Genomic DNA, 20,445 nt, shown 5'->3' on the forward strand with positions numbered 1-20,445 from the left:
TGTGTAACAAAAAACCACTCAACATAAAATTTGATTCCAAAGTTCAATTCTAGACATAAACTAAACACCAACATACCACATGTGCATTAACAAACTTAGACCTACATAAAATTCAAACATATAATCATCCTCAAAACATATCCACTTAAGGGTCCTATACATTCTCTAAAAAAATATTAAAACACATTACAAATCTAAGGCTATAGGGGACAATCCCCTTTTCAACGCTTGCTTGAGCACCAACTCAGTCCAAACATCGAATACTTGTACACAGAAGCAAACACGCACACTAAGCAAAAAATGCTCAGTGTTGCAAAACGGTTCCAAGTGTATTTCATGTTAAAATTAAATTATACAACATATTAAAAGAACATGATAATCAAGATTCAGAAATATTCATTGTGGTAATAGTCTCTCTTAAACATGATTTCAACAACAACATTATCAAGCATCATAGCATACTACTAATCTCATCATTGCATCATATTTTCATCATAGTTTCCATAACTAGTGTACCATAAATGAATTCATTTTCATACCATAAATCATTATAACATAATTTCCAGAATTGTTAGTGCATTTTAGTGCTCAATTAATCGAAATCAGACTCGTAATAGATATTCAACGATTCCCCGACAAATGGTGCATAAGCACATAAAATAGGTGCACAAAATGAATCTCTAGTGCGCAATTAACATGACTCAATCCAACCAATCCTCAAGGTTGCGCAAAGCACCATAAAATGAATCTCTCAGACATACGAGGCTAACATGTAACACAAAAACTTAAAATATATCTTATGGCATGTTAACTATACCCAAGAACTATCCAAAGTCGTTTAATGATCCAATATCATATTTAATCATAACTTATCAATAAGAAATTTGTATTGCACAAATCAAAAATTGCTTAAGCCTTCAAAACCTTCTCTTTGCCCATTACCTTCTAATTCTCTCCAATTTCTTTCACGGCAAAATCCACATCAACATAACAAATCAAGTTAGGATAGCAAGAACTAACAATTAAAATCTCTGAAATTCAAGAAAAGCATGCAATGCGATCAAACGATACACTTTTTCGCTTCAACACCCATTCTCGATACCTCCAACCAAACCTTACCATAACTTAAATCTAACCTTATATTTACTCCAAGAAACTTAAATCTAACCTAAAAACATTAAACTCATGTTAAAAACTCATCTTCTCTTCGCTTTCTTTTAAGCACTCATCAATGACAATTTCTAAAAACAAAGTCTAAGCTCCAATCAAATCTAATTCTTTGCATTCAGATAATATTCTAAATTAATTATCACCGCAAATATAATATTGAAACAACAAAAACCTTGAGAAATCTGAACTCTCTCTCTAACTCATAGAACATGAACATAGGTTTTAAGATGAGACAATCAAAATCATTAGATTAAGTTAAATCATCATTTTCTTACTAGATTTTCAGAATCACAAGAATAATCAGCAATTCATTATTCCATCAATTCCATATTCTTGTAAAAATGGAGAAAATAGAAAAGATAATGAAAAATAATGTTTTACTCTTAAAAACATAGAAGACATTGCTGGAAAATAAGTTCAACTTTCAAAATTGGTTGTTAGAAAAAATAAAATTTTATTCTTTAAATTTTAAATAATAACTATAAATCTTTAAAATAATTAATTCCACAAAATCACCTTAGTATAGCATAAAAAAATATGTTGGATTGTATTAGGATGTTGTATATTTCATAACTTCAATTACGGTGGAATTGAGATAATTCGTACTTTGAAGAGTACATGAAAAAATGAGATATTAATAATTTTTTGATGTACAAATTCAGATGATGATGAACTCAATTAAGGACCAATTGATGATGATAAGAAGCATATGTTAAATATTAAGAGAGAATAATCCAACAAATATGCTTTGGAGCAATTAGATAAACTTGCACATGTTTATTTTTCTTATTATTTTATCAATTATCATATTATGAATTACTTTTTTACTAGCATAATATTTTAATTTTTGTTATTTGTTTAAAAATTATTTTATCACACTAATAATTTTTCTAATAATTAAAATTTAAATTATGTAACTCTCTAATTACAATTTGTACTATCAAATATGACAAAAATTACGATATAATTGATATTTATTAATCAAACAGAATTACAAATTTTATGAGTATAATTATTATTAGTTTTTCCTTTCCAAACATAACCTAATTTAGTCGTACAACAATTTTATTATAAATTTGATAAATTAATAATCTAATTATATAAATTTTGATATTTTCATGCATACGTGCCCATGTTTCTTTTGGGTGCCCTTGTTCCATGTTTTTTTTTTTTTGGGTGTTATATTCCAAAATTACCAAATCTATTTTAACCATTATATTAAACTGGTAATATTTACATAATAATATTATAACAAAAATGGAATTTTCAGTGAGGCTATTGCCACAAATGTAAGTCCCTCTCGTTAATGGCTAGTTGACTACAAAGCTCTTTTAAATGGCTGGCATGGTTGGTAGGTTCACAGTTCTCTCAAGAACACAAACGATGAGCACAAAAGAAGCTATTTAACACTAACACAAAACACACACTTTTAGTTGATAGATAGCAAAAGAACACCAAAATGGAAGTTAAAGGTTTACGATCTAACTCGAGCGAGTCGCGCCCTTATCTCTTCCAACTCTTCCTCATCATCTGCACCCTCTGCAATTGCTTCTTCCTGTAATATTTTGAAGCAGTATGGTTCCTTTAGCGTTTTGCAATAAGAAGTAAAAGAACATGAAAACAATGGCCAAGGGAATATACTTGATGTGAAGTGGTTTCTCTTTGGGTAGGTACCCTCACTCTTTCCTTCCGAACAGCTTCAGGAAGCTGTGCAGCAGTTTCACCAGCTATTTCTGAAAGAACCTTATCCACTTCTTCTTCTGTCTCTTCTTCTATATCTTCTGAGTCCAATGCCGTGTCAACAGCATCATTTACTATTTCTTCAATCACCCCAGCCTATAAACCAATTTGCAACTGCAGCTTAAGAGAATTTAAAGAAAAGAACAGGATATCTACTCGCCAAATATGTTGCATGACGGTACTTCTTACATGCCACTTCGGTCTCTTATCAGTTTTAAAAGGGACGTTCATTGATTTAGTTACGTTAGTACAACAATCTGGTTCTTTCAATCCTCTTTAAGTCTGAATCCATATCCCACTTGACTGAGCAGAAAGACAGGGAATCTGCGTCCTCATCTCTTAAACAGCTCAACACCAAATGCACCTCCTCCACTCCCACTAATAATGGTGGATTTTTTATCCAATTATCCATAATCTTTCTCCGAAGAAAGTTTATGTGACTATATCTAAGCTTCAAATAAAATGAAAGAAAACTTCAAACTCGTAAATGAATCTTAAATAACCTTTAGACGAAACCATATTGGTTCAAAATTTGAAATTTCAATTGGACATGTGAGAAAATAAAAAGCCTGACAGAGTTTACTTGAGCACCAGGAGAAAATCAACCTCGAGGCAAGATGGTAACTCAAAACAAAAATAGCCAAATACCCAGTGTTCTTAATATGTTACTTGCATTAATTTCCAATGGGCAGAGAAAACGGAGATTCGGAACAACTGAGACAGGAATATTGCCAACAAGGATGATGAATATTGTGAAACAAAAACTGGCATCATAAACACAACACAATTACAAACTTTAAAATTACCTTGGTCATTTCTTTGCTAAATTCTTGCATTGTGGCAGCCATTTGTGGAGCTTTCATGAGGTTGTTTACAAGTTTCATGACTTCAGCACTCTTGGAAAGATGACCGACAGTACGAGCAATTGCTTCAAATCCATTCCCAGAAAAAAAACATTTATAAATAAAGGTTAAATACAAAAAACACTAAAGAAAGAAAAAGAAGGAAAAAGAAGAAGAAAAATTTTCCCTACAATACCCTTTTATTCTTAGCAAGGGCTCCCCAAACATGTCATTACTAAAGCTGAGTTCATATCTAAGGCAGATGGAAAAAATTGACAACCTCAACTCCAGCAACAAACAAGGTTTTGTTGCTCCAGAAAGAGGTTGAAAGTGAAGGTCTTCTTAAATGCTACAATGAAAATGATTTTACATTGGAAGTTTATAAATAACTCAACATAGCATAAATCTTTTATTAAAAAAGACTCTGCAATCAGTCATTCTTGTCCTCCTGTAAACATCACCTCCCAGAAACAGAAAAAAAGCTCCAAAATAACCATATGAATAAATCCTTGTACACTTTTAAAGCTGAATCCATCAGCATAGAAAGGAGTAGGCTTCTCTAGTAGTGAAAGCAAAACAATTTTCCATACATTTGGACATGATAAAACATGAGTTTTTATCACATCTCATCTAAGTCAAATGAAAATTTCACCAATAAAATGGTTACGTATTCAATATCTAAAAATTAAATTAAAAAACCCTTGAAATACTAGGAGCCATAGTGTTCCTATCTTTCTACCTATAAAAATTGTAGAGGCATAGCTTCTGTAAATAGAAATAAAAACAAGCAATAGGTACTTCAGTAATCGTCAATATCCTGTAAAAAATGATAAAAATGATTATTGATAATAATCAAAAGTCAAAATCACATCTTTCAACCACCGAAATTGCTATTCCCATAAAACATTATTCGACTTGCACATTCTCCAAAGTTAGAAGAATATGTACTTGGGTGTGTTAGTTTAATACTTAAAATACCAAATCATTCATGGAAGTAACAACATGCCATGAACATTCTCAGCATGCATTCTGATTCTTACGAATTAAAAAGTTTAAGGCGTAGGGATATAATAGTGTCTTGGAATAAACATAACGCATAAAAGCATAAGTTGTCTTACCAACACTTTCTCCGAGGTGCATGGATATTGAATTAAGCTGTGCCTTATTCTCATATAGACGGTTCACAGCTTTTCTTGATATTACAATTTCTTTTGCAAGTGCCTGGAAATATATAGGGATCACGACGTGAATGTAATTAAGAGACAATTCATCAACAACAAGAAAGCAGATTGAAAATTAAATTATGGGCATTCAAGCATGTGGATGATGGAAATAGATAAACATTCACATATAACAGCCATGGGGACACAGGTTTTAATTTGTCAAACCTATTCATATTTTTGTGAAGTACCCGTGTTTGATATATAGACGAACATGGATATGGAATGTGACTCTCCAAATACATGGAAAAACTTAAAAGAGTTGAACATGCTCGTGTCACACATACTCAAATCCAGCACTCATACCGGAGTACCAGTAGTAACATAGGTCAAACCACTTAACTAAAACATGATCATTTCTTGATCCCAAAATCTACATCTTACCTGTTTTCAGTTAACAATTTGTGTTTCTCACTAATAACAAGTCACAGTTAGGCCAGCTTTCTAAACTTCCGAAAGCTTACTGGATGAATATCTAAGTTCTTTAATACTTCTATATTCAATTAGCATCCCTTGCGTGCATGCCTCATTATGTCATTCAAACAAGAATAAATTCCAATCTGCTTCGGAAATTTAAATACCTAAATTATATATCATATTAGGACCAAATCCTTTTAAGGTAAACTTCAATCTACTTGATAGAAGAAAATTTAAATATTTATAGTATTCATCATATTAGGGCCAAACCCTTTTAAAGTAAACTCCAATCTACATGATAGAAAAAAAATTAAATACCTATATTATTCATCATATTAGGGCCATATCCTTTTAAAGTGAACTCCAATCTACATGATAGAACAGAATAAAATAAAAGATTAGATCAGCTATCAACAAAAGACAAGAGATAGTCTATGTTGCCCCAATCATTTTTCTTGAATATCCATGTCCAACACCCATGTCCTACACATATTCGGACATGGGTATAGGGATATGAGTCTCCAAGAACCCTCAAACATACAGTCACATCCGAGTCCAAGTAACATAACAAATAGTTACTACTAGCCACAACTGATTTCTAGAAAATCAGTCCAAAAAGACAAAAGAACAAGTAGAAAAATTCACACTAGGGAAAAGAAAAATTAGTTCAGATATCTCCAACAATAAGGCTAGTATCCAGATGGCAACGAAATCAATTAGATAACCCTTATTCCAGAATGATCTTTGATGTAATTATATAACATCTACCTAATCATTCCATTCTAGTAAACAAGAAAAGAAAAAGAGTTCAATTCCCTAACAACTACGGCACAACCGATCTACTTAACTAAAATTCCATTAAAAACAAAATATAAACAGAAACACTAAGAAATTACCTTAGCAGACCCCATGTCATTTCTCTTGGCAGCTTCTCTAATTGCTTTTTGTACACTTTTCTCCTCTCTCTGAACATCTAAAACAAAATCCATATGAAAAAGAAAAACCCATAATCAATTTTCTTATCTGAAAATTCAACAACCAAAAACCAAGCAATATTAAACCTCGAATTTAACCAATTAACTCAAAAATCACATTAGCACCAGAAAACTAATCTTTACGGTTCACCTAAAAACTAAGAGAAATAAGAAAATGAAGTAACTTGCCTCTGATTTGGCGTTCAATGTTACGACACTCTTGACGAAGCTTTCTTTGCCAATCTCTTAGTAATTGCTGTGGGTTCGGCTTGGGTTTCAACATATTCTTAAATTTATCCATCTTTTGCTAGTCTCTTTGTATATCAGTGTATTCCTAATTTTCTCATCCGTGTTTGTTTCCCCCGAATCTTTTCTTTGGCTTACTTCTGCACTTTTCAGGGCCACGAGAGTACACATGTTAGCACATGACAACGACGTCGTATGTAAACTGCGTTAGATTTTCCTCCATAAAATTTAGGCTTAATGCTCACTTTGTCCCCCAAACTATACCAGTTTTTCATTTTGGTACCTAAACGTTTTCTCGTCTCATTTTAGTACGTAAACTATCATTTTGTTCCATGGTTCAGTTCAATTTTTTTAATAGCGTTAAAAACATTTAAATTTAAAAATAGAAAAATAAGAATATTAAAAAATTAAATATTTCTAAAAATACCTTTAACTTTAAGCGATAGTTGATCAATGTTGATTGGTCGTTGATCACGTTAACTAATGTTGATTGATCATCGACAGGTATTTTTTAAATTTTAAATATTTTCAAATTTTCATAATTTCTTAAAATGTATATTTTTCCATTTTATAAAAAACTTATTAAAATTTTTATAAAATTTATTATTTTGATTTTTCTTTTAGTTTTCAATTTCATATGTTAACTTTTTCAATTTCTAGACTTCATATTTTTTAGTTAAACTTTTTTTCTAATTTTCTAATTTTTATTCATTTTTTTAATTTTTAGAATTTAAAATTTTCTCAAAAATTAAAATTTATTACAAATTTTCTAGAATATATATTTTAAAAATTTTAAGTTTTTTTGCAATTTTAAAATTTAAATACTTTTTTTATTTTTATAAAATTCTACGGTTTTTATATATTATGATTTTTAAAATTTATATTTATATATTTTATGATTTTTTATTTTTGAATTATTTATATTATATATATTATATTTTAAAATTTTTTAATCAAATAATATATATAATATTAAAAATATAAAAAATGCAAACATGGCGCATTCTTATAGCGACACGTGATTTGCCGTAGTTTGATACATCAAATTAGGCGCTTTATTACACTCGAGGAGCTTATTCTCAAGCAATTTAGGTGTCTTTTTATTTATTTTTGTCTATTTTTAGCTTTTGTTATTAATAAATGATTTTTATTAGTTTTATACTCTTTTAAGAACCAAATTGGTCAAATGGTGCCATGAGGGACCTAATGATATGATTGAATTGGTGTAGGAAGTCAATAATAGGTCGAACTCGAAGAAATCATCATTCAGAGGGGGTATCACGACACTGAGGCTATGAAAGTCGTGATATCCTTGATAGTACTAAAGTGAAGAAAATTGATATAAACTCTAGTGATATCGCGATACCAAAGATGGGTATTGCGACATTAAAATCCCCCAAGACTTCCAATTTTAATATTTTTTTGGGTATCGCAACACCAAAACTTGAGTATTGCGATACTGTCGTCTGACAAGGAGACAATTGACTGTAGGAGTAGTTTTTATCCAACAACAATTAAAATACAACATCCAATGACATTTTGGTTAAAAATTTTGGATTGTAATTAGATGTTAAAAGTCACTTTTGACTGAGAACTAAGGAGGTTGTTCACTTTTTACTTTAGTATCATCTTTTTGGTTTTCTAGCTGTCTTCTTCCTCATTTTTCTAGGGTTTAGTTTCAAACTTTTATAGTTTTAAGTTGTGTTAGTTGGTAATCAATTAGTTTTCACTGTAGTTTTGTCTTAATTGCTATTTAGTACTCTAAACTTTCTTTGTATTTTCATTTTAATCCATAACATTTAATATAGTTAAGCTTTATTTCCTTTTTCTTAGTTAAAAATATGAACTTTCATGATATTTTGCACCTCCATTGTTGCCATTTTCATTCTTCTCAAGCAATCATTAAGAAAACACTAAGTTTTCTTTAACCCTATCTTTGTGCTTATGTTAATATATGATTTGAATGTATTTTGGATTGTTGCTTGTATTGGAATGATGATGAGTAGCTAAATTTATGGTGGTTGGTTGATAGAAATGTTGTTTGGTTAGTTTTTGGTATAGGGACTAAATTGAATAAACTTCAAAATTTAGAATTGACACCTCTAAGGGAACATATAGATATGGGAGACCAATAGGAGATCCCGTTGAACATCAATTCATTTAGCTCGAGTTAGTTTGGTGAGATCGAGACATAAGCTAGACTAAATCGTCTAATTTGATAAAATGGTGATCGGGAGGTAATATTGAGCCAATTAGAAGTTTAAACCTTTTAGGCAATTAGGTTTAAACTTCTAAAAGTTTAAACTTCTAATTGAGCCCTCACTGACCTCAAAAAATCCAATTTGCCCCTTTCGCTAACGAAAATTGTCATTTGATCGATTTGATCGTTAACATTATTGATATGATTGATGGAAGCCACAAAAAATTGCCATGTGACAGTATGCTGAAAAGAGCATGCTGAAGTGGCAAATATAAAAAAATTCAAAATTTTTTAAATTAAAAAATAAAATAAAATGTGCATATATAATAAATCTAAACATCTTGATAGCCTTTTAATTACATAAATTAAAATTTTATTACATGCTTCAGTTTTATCTTGTTGATTTGGAACTACGTAACAACATCTCCTACAACCTCTGGTCTTGATATTAAAATATTTATTAATTTAAAGAATAAAATATTTTAGATTTTTTTTGAGTTTTTGAACATTTGAAATATATATATTTTTATTTTTTAAATTTTTAAATTTTGTTTTAGTTTTGTACTCATCCAAAATGAATCGGTACAACTGTTTGTCCGATTCATTCTATATGAACATTTTAAAATTTTAAAAAGATTTTATATTTTCAAAATATGATTATTCAAATTTGAAAAAATAATTTTTATTTTTATTTTTTGTTGCTATGACATGCTAGGTCGCATACTACCACATGACAATTTTTAATGATTTCCATCAACTATATCAACGATGTTAATGGTCAAATCAATTAACTGCCAATTCTCGTTAATGGAAAGAGCCAATTATTTTTTTAACTTTTTTACTCACATAAATAACTATAAGGATGAAAAGAATTATCAAATTCAAGGAATAGCTTTGCTTTTATTCACCCTTAAAAGTTACGTCATGTAAGTATTTATTATCCACCAAAACATGTACAATTCTTTCTCAACAATTAAATCTTCTTTTTGAAATAATTTCCATATCAGTTCATTAATTATAAATTTTTATAACCTCAATGTCAGTCGTCCGACCTTAGCTCAGTTGGTAGAGCGGAGGACTGTAGTAGGACATCCTAATAGCTATCCTTAGGTCGCTGGTTCGAATCCGGCAGGTCGGATCTTCTATTATTTTTTAACACTTTTAAAAAGAATAGGTTAAATTCTGCTATTAGTCCCTGAATTATGCCACAAGTTGTGAATTTAATCCCTATGCTTTCTTTGGTATTTTTTCAAATTTTAAAATTGCTTTGCATCACTCTTTCACCTTATTAAAACAATAGTAGGTTATGTGTAATGTTATCTTCATTATCGCATGTGTAATGTTATTTTAACTTGTTATTTTCATATATTGCTCACAAAAAAAAATAGTAAATGGATCGTTTATATTAAGACTAAAATTTCAAAATTTAAAAAAAATAGAGACTAAAAATGATCCAATTGGAGAATATAGATTAACTCTATAACTTTACGATAAACACAAGACTAATAGCATAATTTAACCAAATAAAGTTAATCGTTAGTATTTAATCAAAATTAAAACTAATAAAATTAAAGTTGAAATATTAAATTTATAAGGTATATAAAGTACATGGATTGATAACAAAATTTAATGCTCATAGCCTACACTTTGCACCTTTTTCTTTGAATTATTATTAGCTTAAATTGTCTAGTGACCTATTTTAAGGAGTTATTTAATTTAACAATTTTCCTCAGTTTAACATGAATTGGGTTGAGTCGGATTTGGGTCGAACTCATGCAACGTATTTAGATTAGTTCTTTAAGTTCGGGACCGACTCAATTCAGAAAATGGGCTTACTTTTTTGTTCAAACTCGACCCAATTTAAGAAAAGTAAATCTGGGCCTGACCCGCCCATATTTAATATTTTTAAATTAGTTTTTATGTAAAAATAAATACACTAAATACACTAAAAACCACTAAAATAAAAATTTTCTAACACATGGTTAATAAGTTAAAAGAACAACCATGGTTAATGGTTTGAGAGGGTGTTGTCCATTAATGTGGTTTTCTTTGGTAAATAAAAAGGAGATTCATAAGAACCTAAGTATGGTAAACATGAGTGGCCCCAATCCCTGTGTATGCCCTACATCCTTGTCTTGTTGAAGCAGTCCCTTAATACTGGGGTTGCTCCAACAGGCGCATCACCCAACCTTTTGTTCTCCCAATATTACGTGAGAGGGGATGAAGTGTAATTATTTCACATAATTGTTTTTCCTTTAAAACATTAACAATCTGACACAAATGAAGAGAAATCTGTTTTACATGGTGCCATTTTTAAAATCTAGTTGGATATTAATATAGGTGTTGATAAATATTATACTATGCATAGATTACATCGATAGTTATTGAATGTTTTGGTATTTTGGATTAAATCGTAATGATAGTTAAATTAAATGTTATAATTGAAAAATTAGTGCAATGAAATTAAAGGATTTGAATATGTATATTGGTCCCGTTTGAACCTTGTGAATACTTAGGATACATATAACATGTCATTAGGGATTATATGGTTTTGGGTGCTGGTCCTGGATGTGTCCTGCATTTGTTGTAGATTCTTCACAATTCGTGTGAGCATTATAGATACAATTACAGTTACATGTAAAGATACAGTTTGTGTGAGCATTTCTCGAGTATCTGATGTTATTCAATTTGGTTCAACGAGTAATTCAGGTTTAAAACGAAAAGGTATGTATATAATGAGCTATGTTATTGAGAATATGAAGTGGAAAATGTAGTATGTGTAATTGGATTGAAAATGTAACAAATGGAATATATGATGGATGGTTTATATATTGGAATCCTTTTCACGATATGTGGCATGTTTCATAGGTTGATATATTTTTAAATATATCTACTAACTATGTGATGTGTTGTGGATAGGAATGAAAAATATTCATATGATCTAATGAGCAATGTTTGAATTTTAATCGTTTTATGTTCAATAAGTTTAAGTTTCCTTTATACGAGCTTATTAAGCACTAGTTGCTTACGTAGTTGTTTTTCTCTATCTTTTAGATCATCAGAAAATTCGATTGGTTGGAATTGCATCGGAGCATGATTACACTATCCAATTATCATTTTGGTGGTTTTTAGTTACTTTGATTTAGGGTTAAAAATGACATGTAAAAGGGCTTGAATGTTAACTTGACAATTTGGTATGTTTGAGTATAGTGCCAAACTTATGTATGCCTTAATGTTTTTGATTGATCAATTGTAAATAATGGTGCAAATAGGTGTGTTGTTAAACATTTATGCATACCCATGTGATGATAGGTAAATCATGCATGGCTAAATGATATGTATGTGTGAAATGGTTTTGGTATGTTTGACTTGTGCTTAATGAATGAACTTTAGATGTTGGTTGGATTGATTTTGAAGTATGAATTGTGGTTCCTTTCGATGACATATTGGTTAGGTTTATAGGGTGGTTGATTTGGTATGTTTTGGAGTGTGTTTGAATGTGTTTTGGTCATATGAATGCTTGTGTAAATAACATGTTTTGATTTGCAAGAATTGGTGCTTGATTTGGCTTATTTAAGCGGCAACTTATAAAACACACGGCCTGAGAAACGAGTTGTCACATGGCCGTGTGCCACACATGGTCACCCCACACAGCTGTGTGTAAATATTATTTTAGGTGCAGACTTCACATGGCCTACGACCTGATTGTGTAATACCCACATAGGTAGACACATGGGCTGGAACATGACTATGTGTCCCATGCTTCAAATACTCACACGGTTTAAGTTATGTCACACGGCTGTGTGACCCTTGTTTCCAAAATGAAACATTTGATAGAGAGGAGATGCGGGAAGCAAATGAAAATGGCTTCCAATAAATAATATATTAAACACTAACTGATAAAAAAATTCCAAAGACTTTCACACCCACTCTCAAATATATATTTTGAAAAGAAAAAAAAAAAACTAATAATCCGTCAACATAGCAGTCCAACAGCAATGCTTAAAAGCACCTGAAAGACAAAAAATTAAAGTAGGTAGAAACCATATACTACTGAAAAATACCTTATTCATAGTAGAGGAGATTTATTGATCATCCAAAGACACTCACAAGCTTGAAATCTGGAGATCTGGAGAAGCAAAGTTTAGGAATTCATGATCTTTTTGTAGTGCATACATTCTGGTTTCATCTAAGGTTATCCAAGCTTCTATTCCTTTCCCATATTTGGTTTCAACGAGAATAGTTAAGTTTCCAAATTGCCCTGCTTTTCCCAGTATTGCCCATGAACAAGGTTGCCCCCATCCGAAATCTAGTTTGTCAAAATGAGTGTTGATCCAGCTGGTGAAGGCGAAAATATCAGGTTTTTCAAAGGAAAACAACAGCTCCAGCTGGTTCAAGTGCTCAGCGATGGCTTCAAACCCTTGTTCACCTTGGACGGATCTCATGTATTCGTCGTCGATAGCAGCAATGGATTGACTCATCAACTCGACCAATGTGGATAACTCGGTGCCTGTCTCGGCTGGATTCGAGAGTGCACTCGCCAACCAAAACACATTCCCAATCGAACCATCTAATGTCGTAAGCTTCCCTTTTGACCTCATTTTCACCACTTGGACTACAATATTGGTTTCAAGGTTCCTTGTATCGCCCTGGATGCCGCCATTGAACATTTCCAGATGAAAGCCGAGATAGCTACGGTTCGTGTCGGTGTGGTCACGACTTCCCCTTTTGTCATGTCCTTTAGGATGGCTATTGCTTCCTCATTAAACACAAATTTCCGTGTAATAAAATTACCTTCAGTGAACCATAAGTTTTCCATCATGGATATATGTAATTCTTGGGCATTGGATTTTTAGGTGGAAAGATCAAGGATGCCTTAGATAAGCCTGAAATGACGGTTGTGTTGGCGTCAGTGATTTTATGTGAGGCGCAGATGCCTAAAGCTATTCCACCACATGCAAACATGGTGACTTGACAAACCAAGAGAGGACCCCGATGATTTGATTCCTTGGATAAAGGAGTGCACGGGAGCAAGTTGTTCAAGGTCTCAATTTGTATGATGCCTGAGAAACTCGGATAATCGACAACCGATTCGAGCCGATAAAAACGGAACACCCGCGTCGAAATCATGGATGAACAGGTTACTAAAGATTCTCCCAGAGAAGGGATACAAGATGTTTAGGGTTTCTGAAAGAGATTTCTTCGGCTGAGTCAAAATATTGGTGGTGTTGGTATCACTCAGGGCTTAAAATACTATGATTGGAACATAAGTGGTGGGAGTTAGCTGATCAAATACACAGAGTTTGAAGGGTTCTTTTTGATGAATTTCTGGGGAAGATGGTTTGATGATTTCTTTTGAAAGAATCTGAGCCTCAAACTTCATCATTTTCTTTGTTTTTTTTCCCTCACCAATATGTTTAGACAAACTTTATAGGAAGGAGAAAAATATATAAACTATTGGAGTTCAAAGCCTCCACTATACGATCTTCTAGTTTTGGCTAAACTACTATAAAAGCCCTTCACTTAGTTTACCTTTGTTAAAGCCTTCATTATAAGATCTCCAATAAATCTGCCAAAAATATAGTTAATAATAGTAAACAATTGTATTAAACATTGATAATAAGCGTTCATAGTAACATATTTTGGGTGAATTACCCAAAAATGCTATTTTTTTCGGAAAAAAAATAGCGGATTAGACCGATTTTTTTTTAAAAATTTATCAAATTAAGCCAATTTTGAAGAGAGAGTAGATTTGGCACGAAAATGCTTCCAACTGGATGTGCTTTCCTGCTTAGTCAACAAAACATATTCAGCTAGACGCGTTTTTCCTAACGGCTACGATCGAATTCCAACGACTCCCTCCTAACGGCAAGTCTTTTACCCTATTTAAACCCCAAATATCCCACTTTTTCATTTCACTCTCAACTCTCTCAATTCATTCTCAATCTTCTCTTAATTCTCACTCAATTCTCTCAGTTCATTCTCAATTTTTTATTAAAATTGTATTAAGGTTTTTTTAATTAATTTTTTATTACAATTTTTATTCTTATTTATTGAAATTATTAATGACAAATTCTCTTATTTCGTTTAGTTCGACCGTTCAATTGCAAATGGTAAGAATTTTTTATTACTTTTAATCTAATTTAATCTAATTATTTTGTTGTTATATTGAAATTTAAGATTTTGTATGTTTTTTTTTATAATTAGCTGGAAAATCGAATTTTGGAGACGTGCATTCACAATCTATCTACTCCTCTATCGTTTTTAATTGAACCATACTTGTGAGATGCGGGATTTTTGCACACGGCCCGTATGGGTAAGGGGTGCAAATTGGACCCCACACTTGTAAGCATGTTGGTGGAATGACGGTTAAAGTCTTATTGGTTTAAGATGTGAAATTGGACCTATATATTGTGATGTTTGTTACTTGGGTCTTAAGGTCAACTATACTTTGTTAAATGATAAGATGAAACTAAAAAGGTATGAGCTTGTAGGATTTTGCCTACAAGGTCGCGACACTAGCTTTCAACATCACTATGTCCCCTGTTTGAGATCGCAACATCAACTCACTGTTTTTAGAGTTGTAACATTGCACCAAAGTCACGACGCCATGTTTTTGTCATGGATGACGTGACGTGAAACTTTCATGGTGGCGACGCCAACTCGATAAAACTTGAGAACTTTGTATTTTAGTTCTCATATGGTCTCGGGTTATCATTGGAGCTTTCATAAGCTTGTATAACCCCGAATACGAGTTGGAAGAATATTTTATTGATGTTTTATCTAAAATAACTTATATAAACAAATGTCCTTTTTTGAAAGAACAATTCTGTATGTTGATATGTGAGGGTGAGTTACCATATAAATGCAAGAGGCAGAAAAGAAAAATGAATGCTCTTATTATAGGTCCTAGTTGTTTAAATTGAATTCACTCTTTAGTAATTGTGCTTACTCCAAGAAGAAGGAAAATTTTAATACTCATGGCCTACACTTTGCACCTTTTTCTTTGAATTATTATTAGCTTAAATTGTCTACTCACCTATTTTAAGAAGTTATTTAACTTAATAATTTTCGTTAGCTTAATTGCAATAAGTGATATTTATGAATTGGGTTGGGTTAGATTTGGGTCGAATTCATGCAACTTATTTAAGTCAATTTTTTAAGTTCGGGATTAATTCAGTCCAGAAAATGGACTTACTTTTTTATTCAAACTCGATCCGATTTAAGAAAAGTAAATTTGGACCCGACACACCCATATTTAAAATCTAGTTGGATTTTAATATAAGTGTTGAATGCATGTGTTTGATTTATATAATTATATATTTTTTCATATTCATATTCAAATTTTTAGTAGATGAGCAGGGGCGTGACGACATCTTGTATTTCTTTTCAACTATTTAATGATGTTTCAACAATTCTTTTTATGTCATTGATTTATAATTTTGGTAAATTTTTTAAACCAAACCTTGAATTCTAAACCCAAAACTCGGAACCCTAAACCTCAAATCCCTACTTTAAATCTTAAACCCTGAACTCTAAACTTGATCGATTAATTAAAAGTTGTAATTTCTCATTGATAAGGGTTATAAGTTGAATTAATTATTCTAAGTTATTTCAGTGGTTTAATTGAATGAAACTTATTATTTAGATCAATAAACGAACCAAACGGATCTAAACTGAGGAAAAGCTAAAGTGTCAGATTAGTTGTTGGTTTCGTTTTTACAATTGTTTTTGTCGAGATAAGTTCATATAAAGATTTAAATTCATTAATTGATGTTCGAATGTAGTTTTGATAAATATTATACTATGTATAGATTAGATTGATAGTTATTTGATGTTTTGGTATTTCAGATTAAATAGTAATGGTAGCTAAATTGAATGTTATAATTGAAAATGTAAATTTCATGCTCACGTGGCAAATATAAAAAATCAAAATTTTTAAATTAAAAATATGTATTTTAATTACATTAATTAAAACTTTAATTTTATGTTGTTGATTTGGAACTACGTAGCAAATTGTTAAAAATCTTCATTGATTTTAAAAATTAAAATATTTTAGATTTTTTTTCAGTTTTTAACATTTGATAATTTTATTTATTTTAGATTTTTTTTAATTTTGTACTCCTCTAAAATGAATTTGTACAACCGTTTGTACAAATTCATTTGAATCTGGAGAACTTATTGTCTAGATTCATTCTATATGCACATTTGAATTTTTATAAAAACTATATTTTCAAAAATAATTATTCAAAATTTTAAAAATAATTTTTTTTGCTGACTAGACATGCTAGGTTAGCATACTACCATGTGGCAAATTTTGGTAGCTTTTGTCAACCATGTCAACGATGTTAATAGTCAAACCGGTCAAGTGATAATTTCCGTTAATGAAAAAGAAAATTACTTGTGCTAATTGTAAGAATTGACATAAGTAACTTTAAGTACTAATATTATAAAAAAGTTAAATACGTCATGTAAGTATTAATTATCCAAATAATTTCCATATCAGTTTATTAATTAAAGAATTCTATAATATTGTTACCAATTAACCGACCTTAGCTCAGTTGGTAGAGCGGAGGACTGTAGTAGGACATCCTAAAAGCCATCCTTAGGTCGCTGGTTCGAATCCGGCAGGTCGGATTTTGCTTCTTTTTTTTTTCAATTTATTTAAAAGAATAGGTTAAATTTTGCACTTTTTCACCTTATTAAAAGAATAGGTTTAATTCTGCTATTAGTCCTGATGAAGTTGTAGCTGTTAAATCAATTAATTTTTGTTATTTTCAAAATTTGAAATGATAAATACATTATCACAAATGTATAATGTCGCCTCAGTCTATTATTTTTAGGGATGTTATCAGTTTAATTTAAATGAATTTTTTAGAATTTTGAACTATTCATCATAATTCGATTTAGTAAATGAATCATAATAAAATGATAAAATGAATCATATTTATAATTAAATATTTATTAACTGGGTGAAATGATAAAATTTTATATAAAACATATTTATAAAAGATGTATTCAATAAATGAATAGTTATGTATAAATTCTTATCAATTTCAGTTTAAATCTTTATTTAAAAATACTATTTTTGTAATTTTTAGTTAAAATGTTGTATAAAAATAATAAAAGATAAAAATACTATTTTTAAATTAAAATTTACAATATATCAAAAATTTTATATTTTTTACAAATTCTTTAATAATGATTAGAATTTTTTTATTATCACTATATTTCAAATATCAAAATAATTTATATCTATATATTTTTAATTAATTATTATTTTGAATAATGTTACTTTGCCAGTAATGCAAATGAAGAAGGTTGCCCCCATTCGAAATCTAGTTTGTGAAAATCGGTATTGATCCAGTTGGTGAAGGCGAAAATATCAGGTTTTTCAAAGGAAAACAACAGCTCCAGCTGGTTCAAGTGCTCAGCGATGGCTTCAAACCCTTGTTCACCTTGGACGGATCTCATGTATTCATCGTCGAAAACAGCAATGGATTGACTCATCAACTCGACCAATGTGGATAACTCGGTGCCTGTCTCGGCTGCATTCGAGAGTGCACTCGCCCACCAGAATACATTCCCAACCGAACCATCTAATGTCGTAAGCTTCCCTTTTGGCCTCATGTTCACCGCTTGGACCACAATGGATGGTTTCGAGGTTCCTTGTATCGCCCTGGATGCCGCCATTGAACATTTCCAGATGAAACCCGAGACAGCTTCGGTTCGTGTCGGTGTAGTCTCGACTTCCCCTTTTGCCATGTCCTTTAGGACGGCTATTGCTTCCTCATTAAACACAAATGTCCGTGTAATAAAATTACCTTCAGTGAACCATAAGTTTTCCATCATGATTATGTAATTCTTGGGCATTGGATTTTTAGGTGGAAAGATCAAGGATGCCTTAGATAAGGCAGGAAATCTAATTTCAGGGTGGTATCCTTGGCAGATTGTGCTCCAAACAAAGCCTAAAATGAAGCCTGTTTTGGCGTCAGTGATTTTATGTGAGGCGCAGATGCCTAAAGCTATTCCCCCACATGCAAACATGGTGACTTGACAAACCAAGAGAGGACCCTGATGATTTGATTCCTTGCAGAAAGGAGGGCATGGGAGCAAGTTGTTCAAGGTCTCAATTTGATGATGCCTGAGAAACTCGGATAATCGACAACCAATTCGAACCGATGAAAACGGAACACCGGCGTCGAAATCATGGAGGAACATGTTACTAAAGATTCTCCCAGAGGGATATAAGATGTTTAGGGCTTCTGAAAGAGATTTCTTCAGCTGAGTCAAAATATTGGTGGTGTTGTTATCAGTCCGGGCATAAAATACTATGACTGGAACGTAAGTGGTGGGAGTTAGCTGATCAAATACACAGAGTTTGAAGGGTTCTTTTTGATGAATTTCTGGGGAAGATGGTCTGATGATTTCTTCTGAAAGAATCTGAGCGTCAAACTTCATCATTTTCTTTGTTTTTTTTCCCCTCACCAAAATGTTTGGACAAACTCTCCGAAGGAGAAAACTATATAAACTATTGGAGTTCAAAGCCTCCACTATAAGATCTTTTAGTTTTGGCTAAACTACTATAAAAGCCCTTCGGTTAGTTTACCTTTGTTAAAGAAGTCTCTATAACTTTATTGTACCACATAAGCCCCTATCTTTTTTATTGTGCCATGTCAGCTGAAAACGCCTTTAGCTAGGTGAGCTGTCAATGCATTTTTCAGGCATGTCATTGAAAATACGCCTTGTAGGTAGCATTTTCAATCTTCTAATTTTAACCATTATAAAGTTGCCACTCACCCGTCAAGTATCTAGGGATTCCTGGGATAATATTTTCTGAACATTGCGGGTTGACCTCCACCTACAGTAAACTATAGGTGACCAAAACTCGATTTGATTCGAAAAAGTTAAAAAAATACGAACTTCAAGTTAATCGAATTGAGTAATTCGAGTTTCGATTTTGAATCGAGTTAAATTTTACTATTCGAATAACAAATTGGTGTAAACACCTTTTTGGTACTTGTCAATTTTGAAAATTAAATTACCAACTTAGTCTCAAAATAATGACAAAAAATTCAGAATAATTTCAAAATTTTAAAAATAATAATATTTTTAAAACAAAAATATTTATAACAATTCTAAAATTTATATTTTCCACGAATATAAATATTATAAAAAATTCTAAAGAGTATATAAAAATGTTAAAAATTAAAAATTTCCTAAAATAATATTTATGGGAACCTAAACCCTATACCTTAAACTTTAAAAACCCTGACAAACCCTAAACAAAACCACTTAAAAGAATATTAAAATCTAACCCTAAAAACCTTAAAAAAACCTAAATTGTGGAGAGAGAAGGAAAATGCATCCAATTGGACACGCTTTACTGACTGAACAAGAAAGCACGTCCAGTTGGAAAGTTTTTCTCGCCAAATCTGTTGAAAACATGTTCATTTTTCTTCTCTCTCTCCAAAATCAGCTTAATCCGATAAATTTCGAAAAAACCAACCTAATCCGATAGTTTTTCTAAAAAAATAGCACTTTTGGGTAATTCACCCAAATATTCTAGCCTCAATCTTAGTGTATTTTTGGGTGATTATGTGACATTAATGGTGAATTATATACTTCTAATCTTT

The 20,445-nt window shown here is 31.3% G+C and overlaps 3 protein-coding genes and 2 non-coding genes across 7 annotated transcripts; 2 read left to right on the top strand and 3 right to left on the bottom strand.

The window, feature by feature from the left end:
• Positions 1-2,383: 2,383 nt before the first annotated feature.
• LOC108457721 (vacuolar protein sorting-associated protein 24 homolog 1-like) lies at positions 2,384-6,806 on the bottom strand. Of its 3 annotated transcripts, none has more exons than XM_017756808.2 (6): positions 6,553-6,806; positions 6,286-6,362; positions 4,871-4,973; positions 3,717-3,838; positions 2,812-3,006; positions 2,384-2,725 (listed from the first exon to the last, which is right to left on the bottom strand). In XM_017756808.2, the coding sequence occupies exons 1-6, from the start codon at positions 6,662-6,664 to the stop codon at positions 2,645-2,647; spliced, it is 690 nt and encodes a 229-aa protein (XP_017612297.1). In that variant the 5' UTR covers positions 6,665-6,806; the 3' UTR covers positions 2,384-2,644. The 3 variants fall into 3 exon arrangements, with proteins under 3 accessions (XP_017612297.1, XP_017612298.1, XP_017612299.1); XM_017756809.2 differs by having other exon boundaries at positions 6,286-6,354; positions 6,553-6,704; XM_017756810.2 differs by lacking the exons at positions 6,286-6,362; positions 6,553-6,806 and adding an exon at positions 5,708-5,757.
• A 3,050-nt stretch (positions 6,807-9,856) lies between these two features.
• TRNAY-GUA (transfer RNA tyrosine (anticodon GUA)) lies at positions 9,857-9,947 on the top strand. The gene is given in 2 exon segments: positions 9,857-9,893; positions 9,912-9,947. It is a non-coding gene; the product is annotated as a tRNA-Tyr (tRNA).
• Positions 9,948-12,654: 2,707 nt separating this feature from the next.
• Positions 12,655-14,285, bottom strand: LOC108458994 (stemmadenine O-acetyltransferase-like). The gene is made up of 2 exons (XM_053027048.1): positions 14,059-14,285; positions 12,655-13,564 (listed from the first exon to the last, which is right to left on the bottom strand). Exons 1-2 carry the CDS (start codon positions 14,193-14,195, stop codon positions 12,916-12,918), a joined length of 786 nt encoding a protein of 261 aa, XP_052883008.1. The 5' UTR covers positions 14,196-14,285; the 3' UTR covers positions 12,655-12,915.
• Positions 14,286-17,355: 3,070 nt separating this feature from the next.
• TRNAY-GUA (transfer RNA tyrosine (anticodon GUA)) lies at positions 17,356-17,446 on the top strand. Its single transcript is given in 2 exon segments — positions 17,356-17,392; positions 17,411-17,446. It is a non-coding gene; the product is annotated as a tRNA-Tyr (tRNA).
• Positions 17,447-18,100: 654 nt separating this feature from the next.
• LOC108458993 (stemmadenine O-acetyltransferase-like) lies at positions 18,101-19,273 on the bottom strand. Its single transcript, XM_017758368.2, has one exon. The coding sequence runs from the start codon at positions 19,271-19,273 to the stop codon at positions 18,101-18,103; it is 1,173 nt and encodes a 390-aa protein (XP_017613857.1).
• Positions 19,274-20,445: the final 1,172 nt, after the last annotated feature.

This window comes from Gossypium arboreum, chromosome 4 (genome assembly GCF_025698485.1).
Source record: "Gossypium arboreum isolate Shixiya-1 chromosome 4, ASM2569848v2, whole genome shotgun sequence".
Lineage (NCBI taxonomy): Eukaryota > Viridiplantae > Streptophyta > Magnoliopsida > Malvales > Malvaceae > Gossypium > Gossypium arboreum.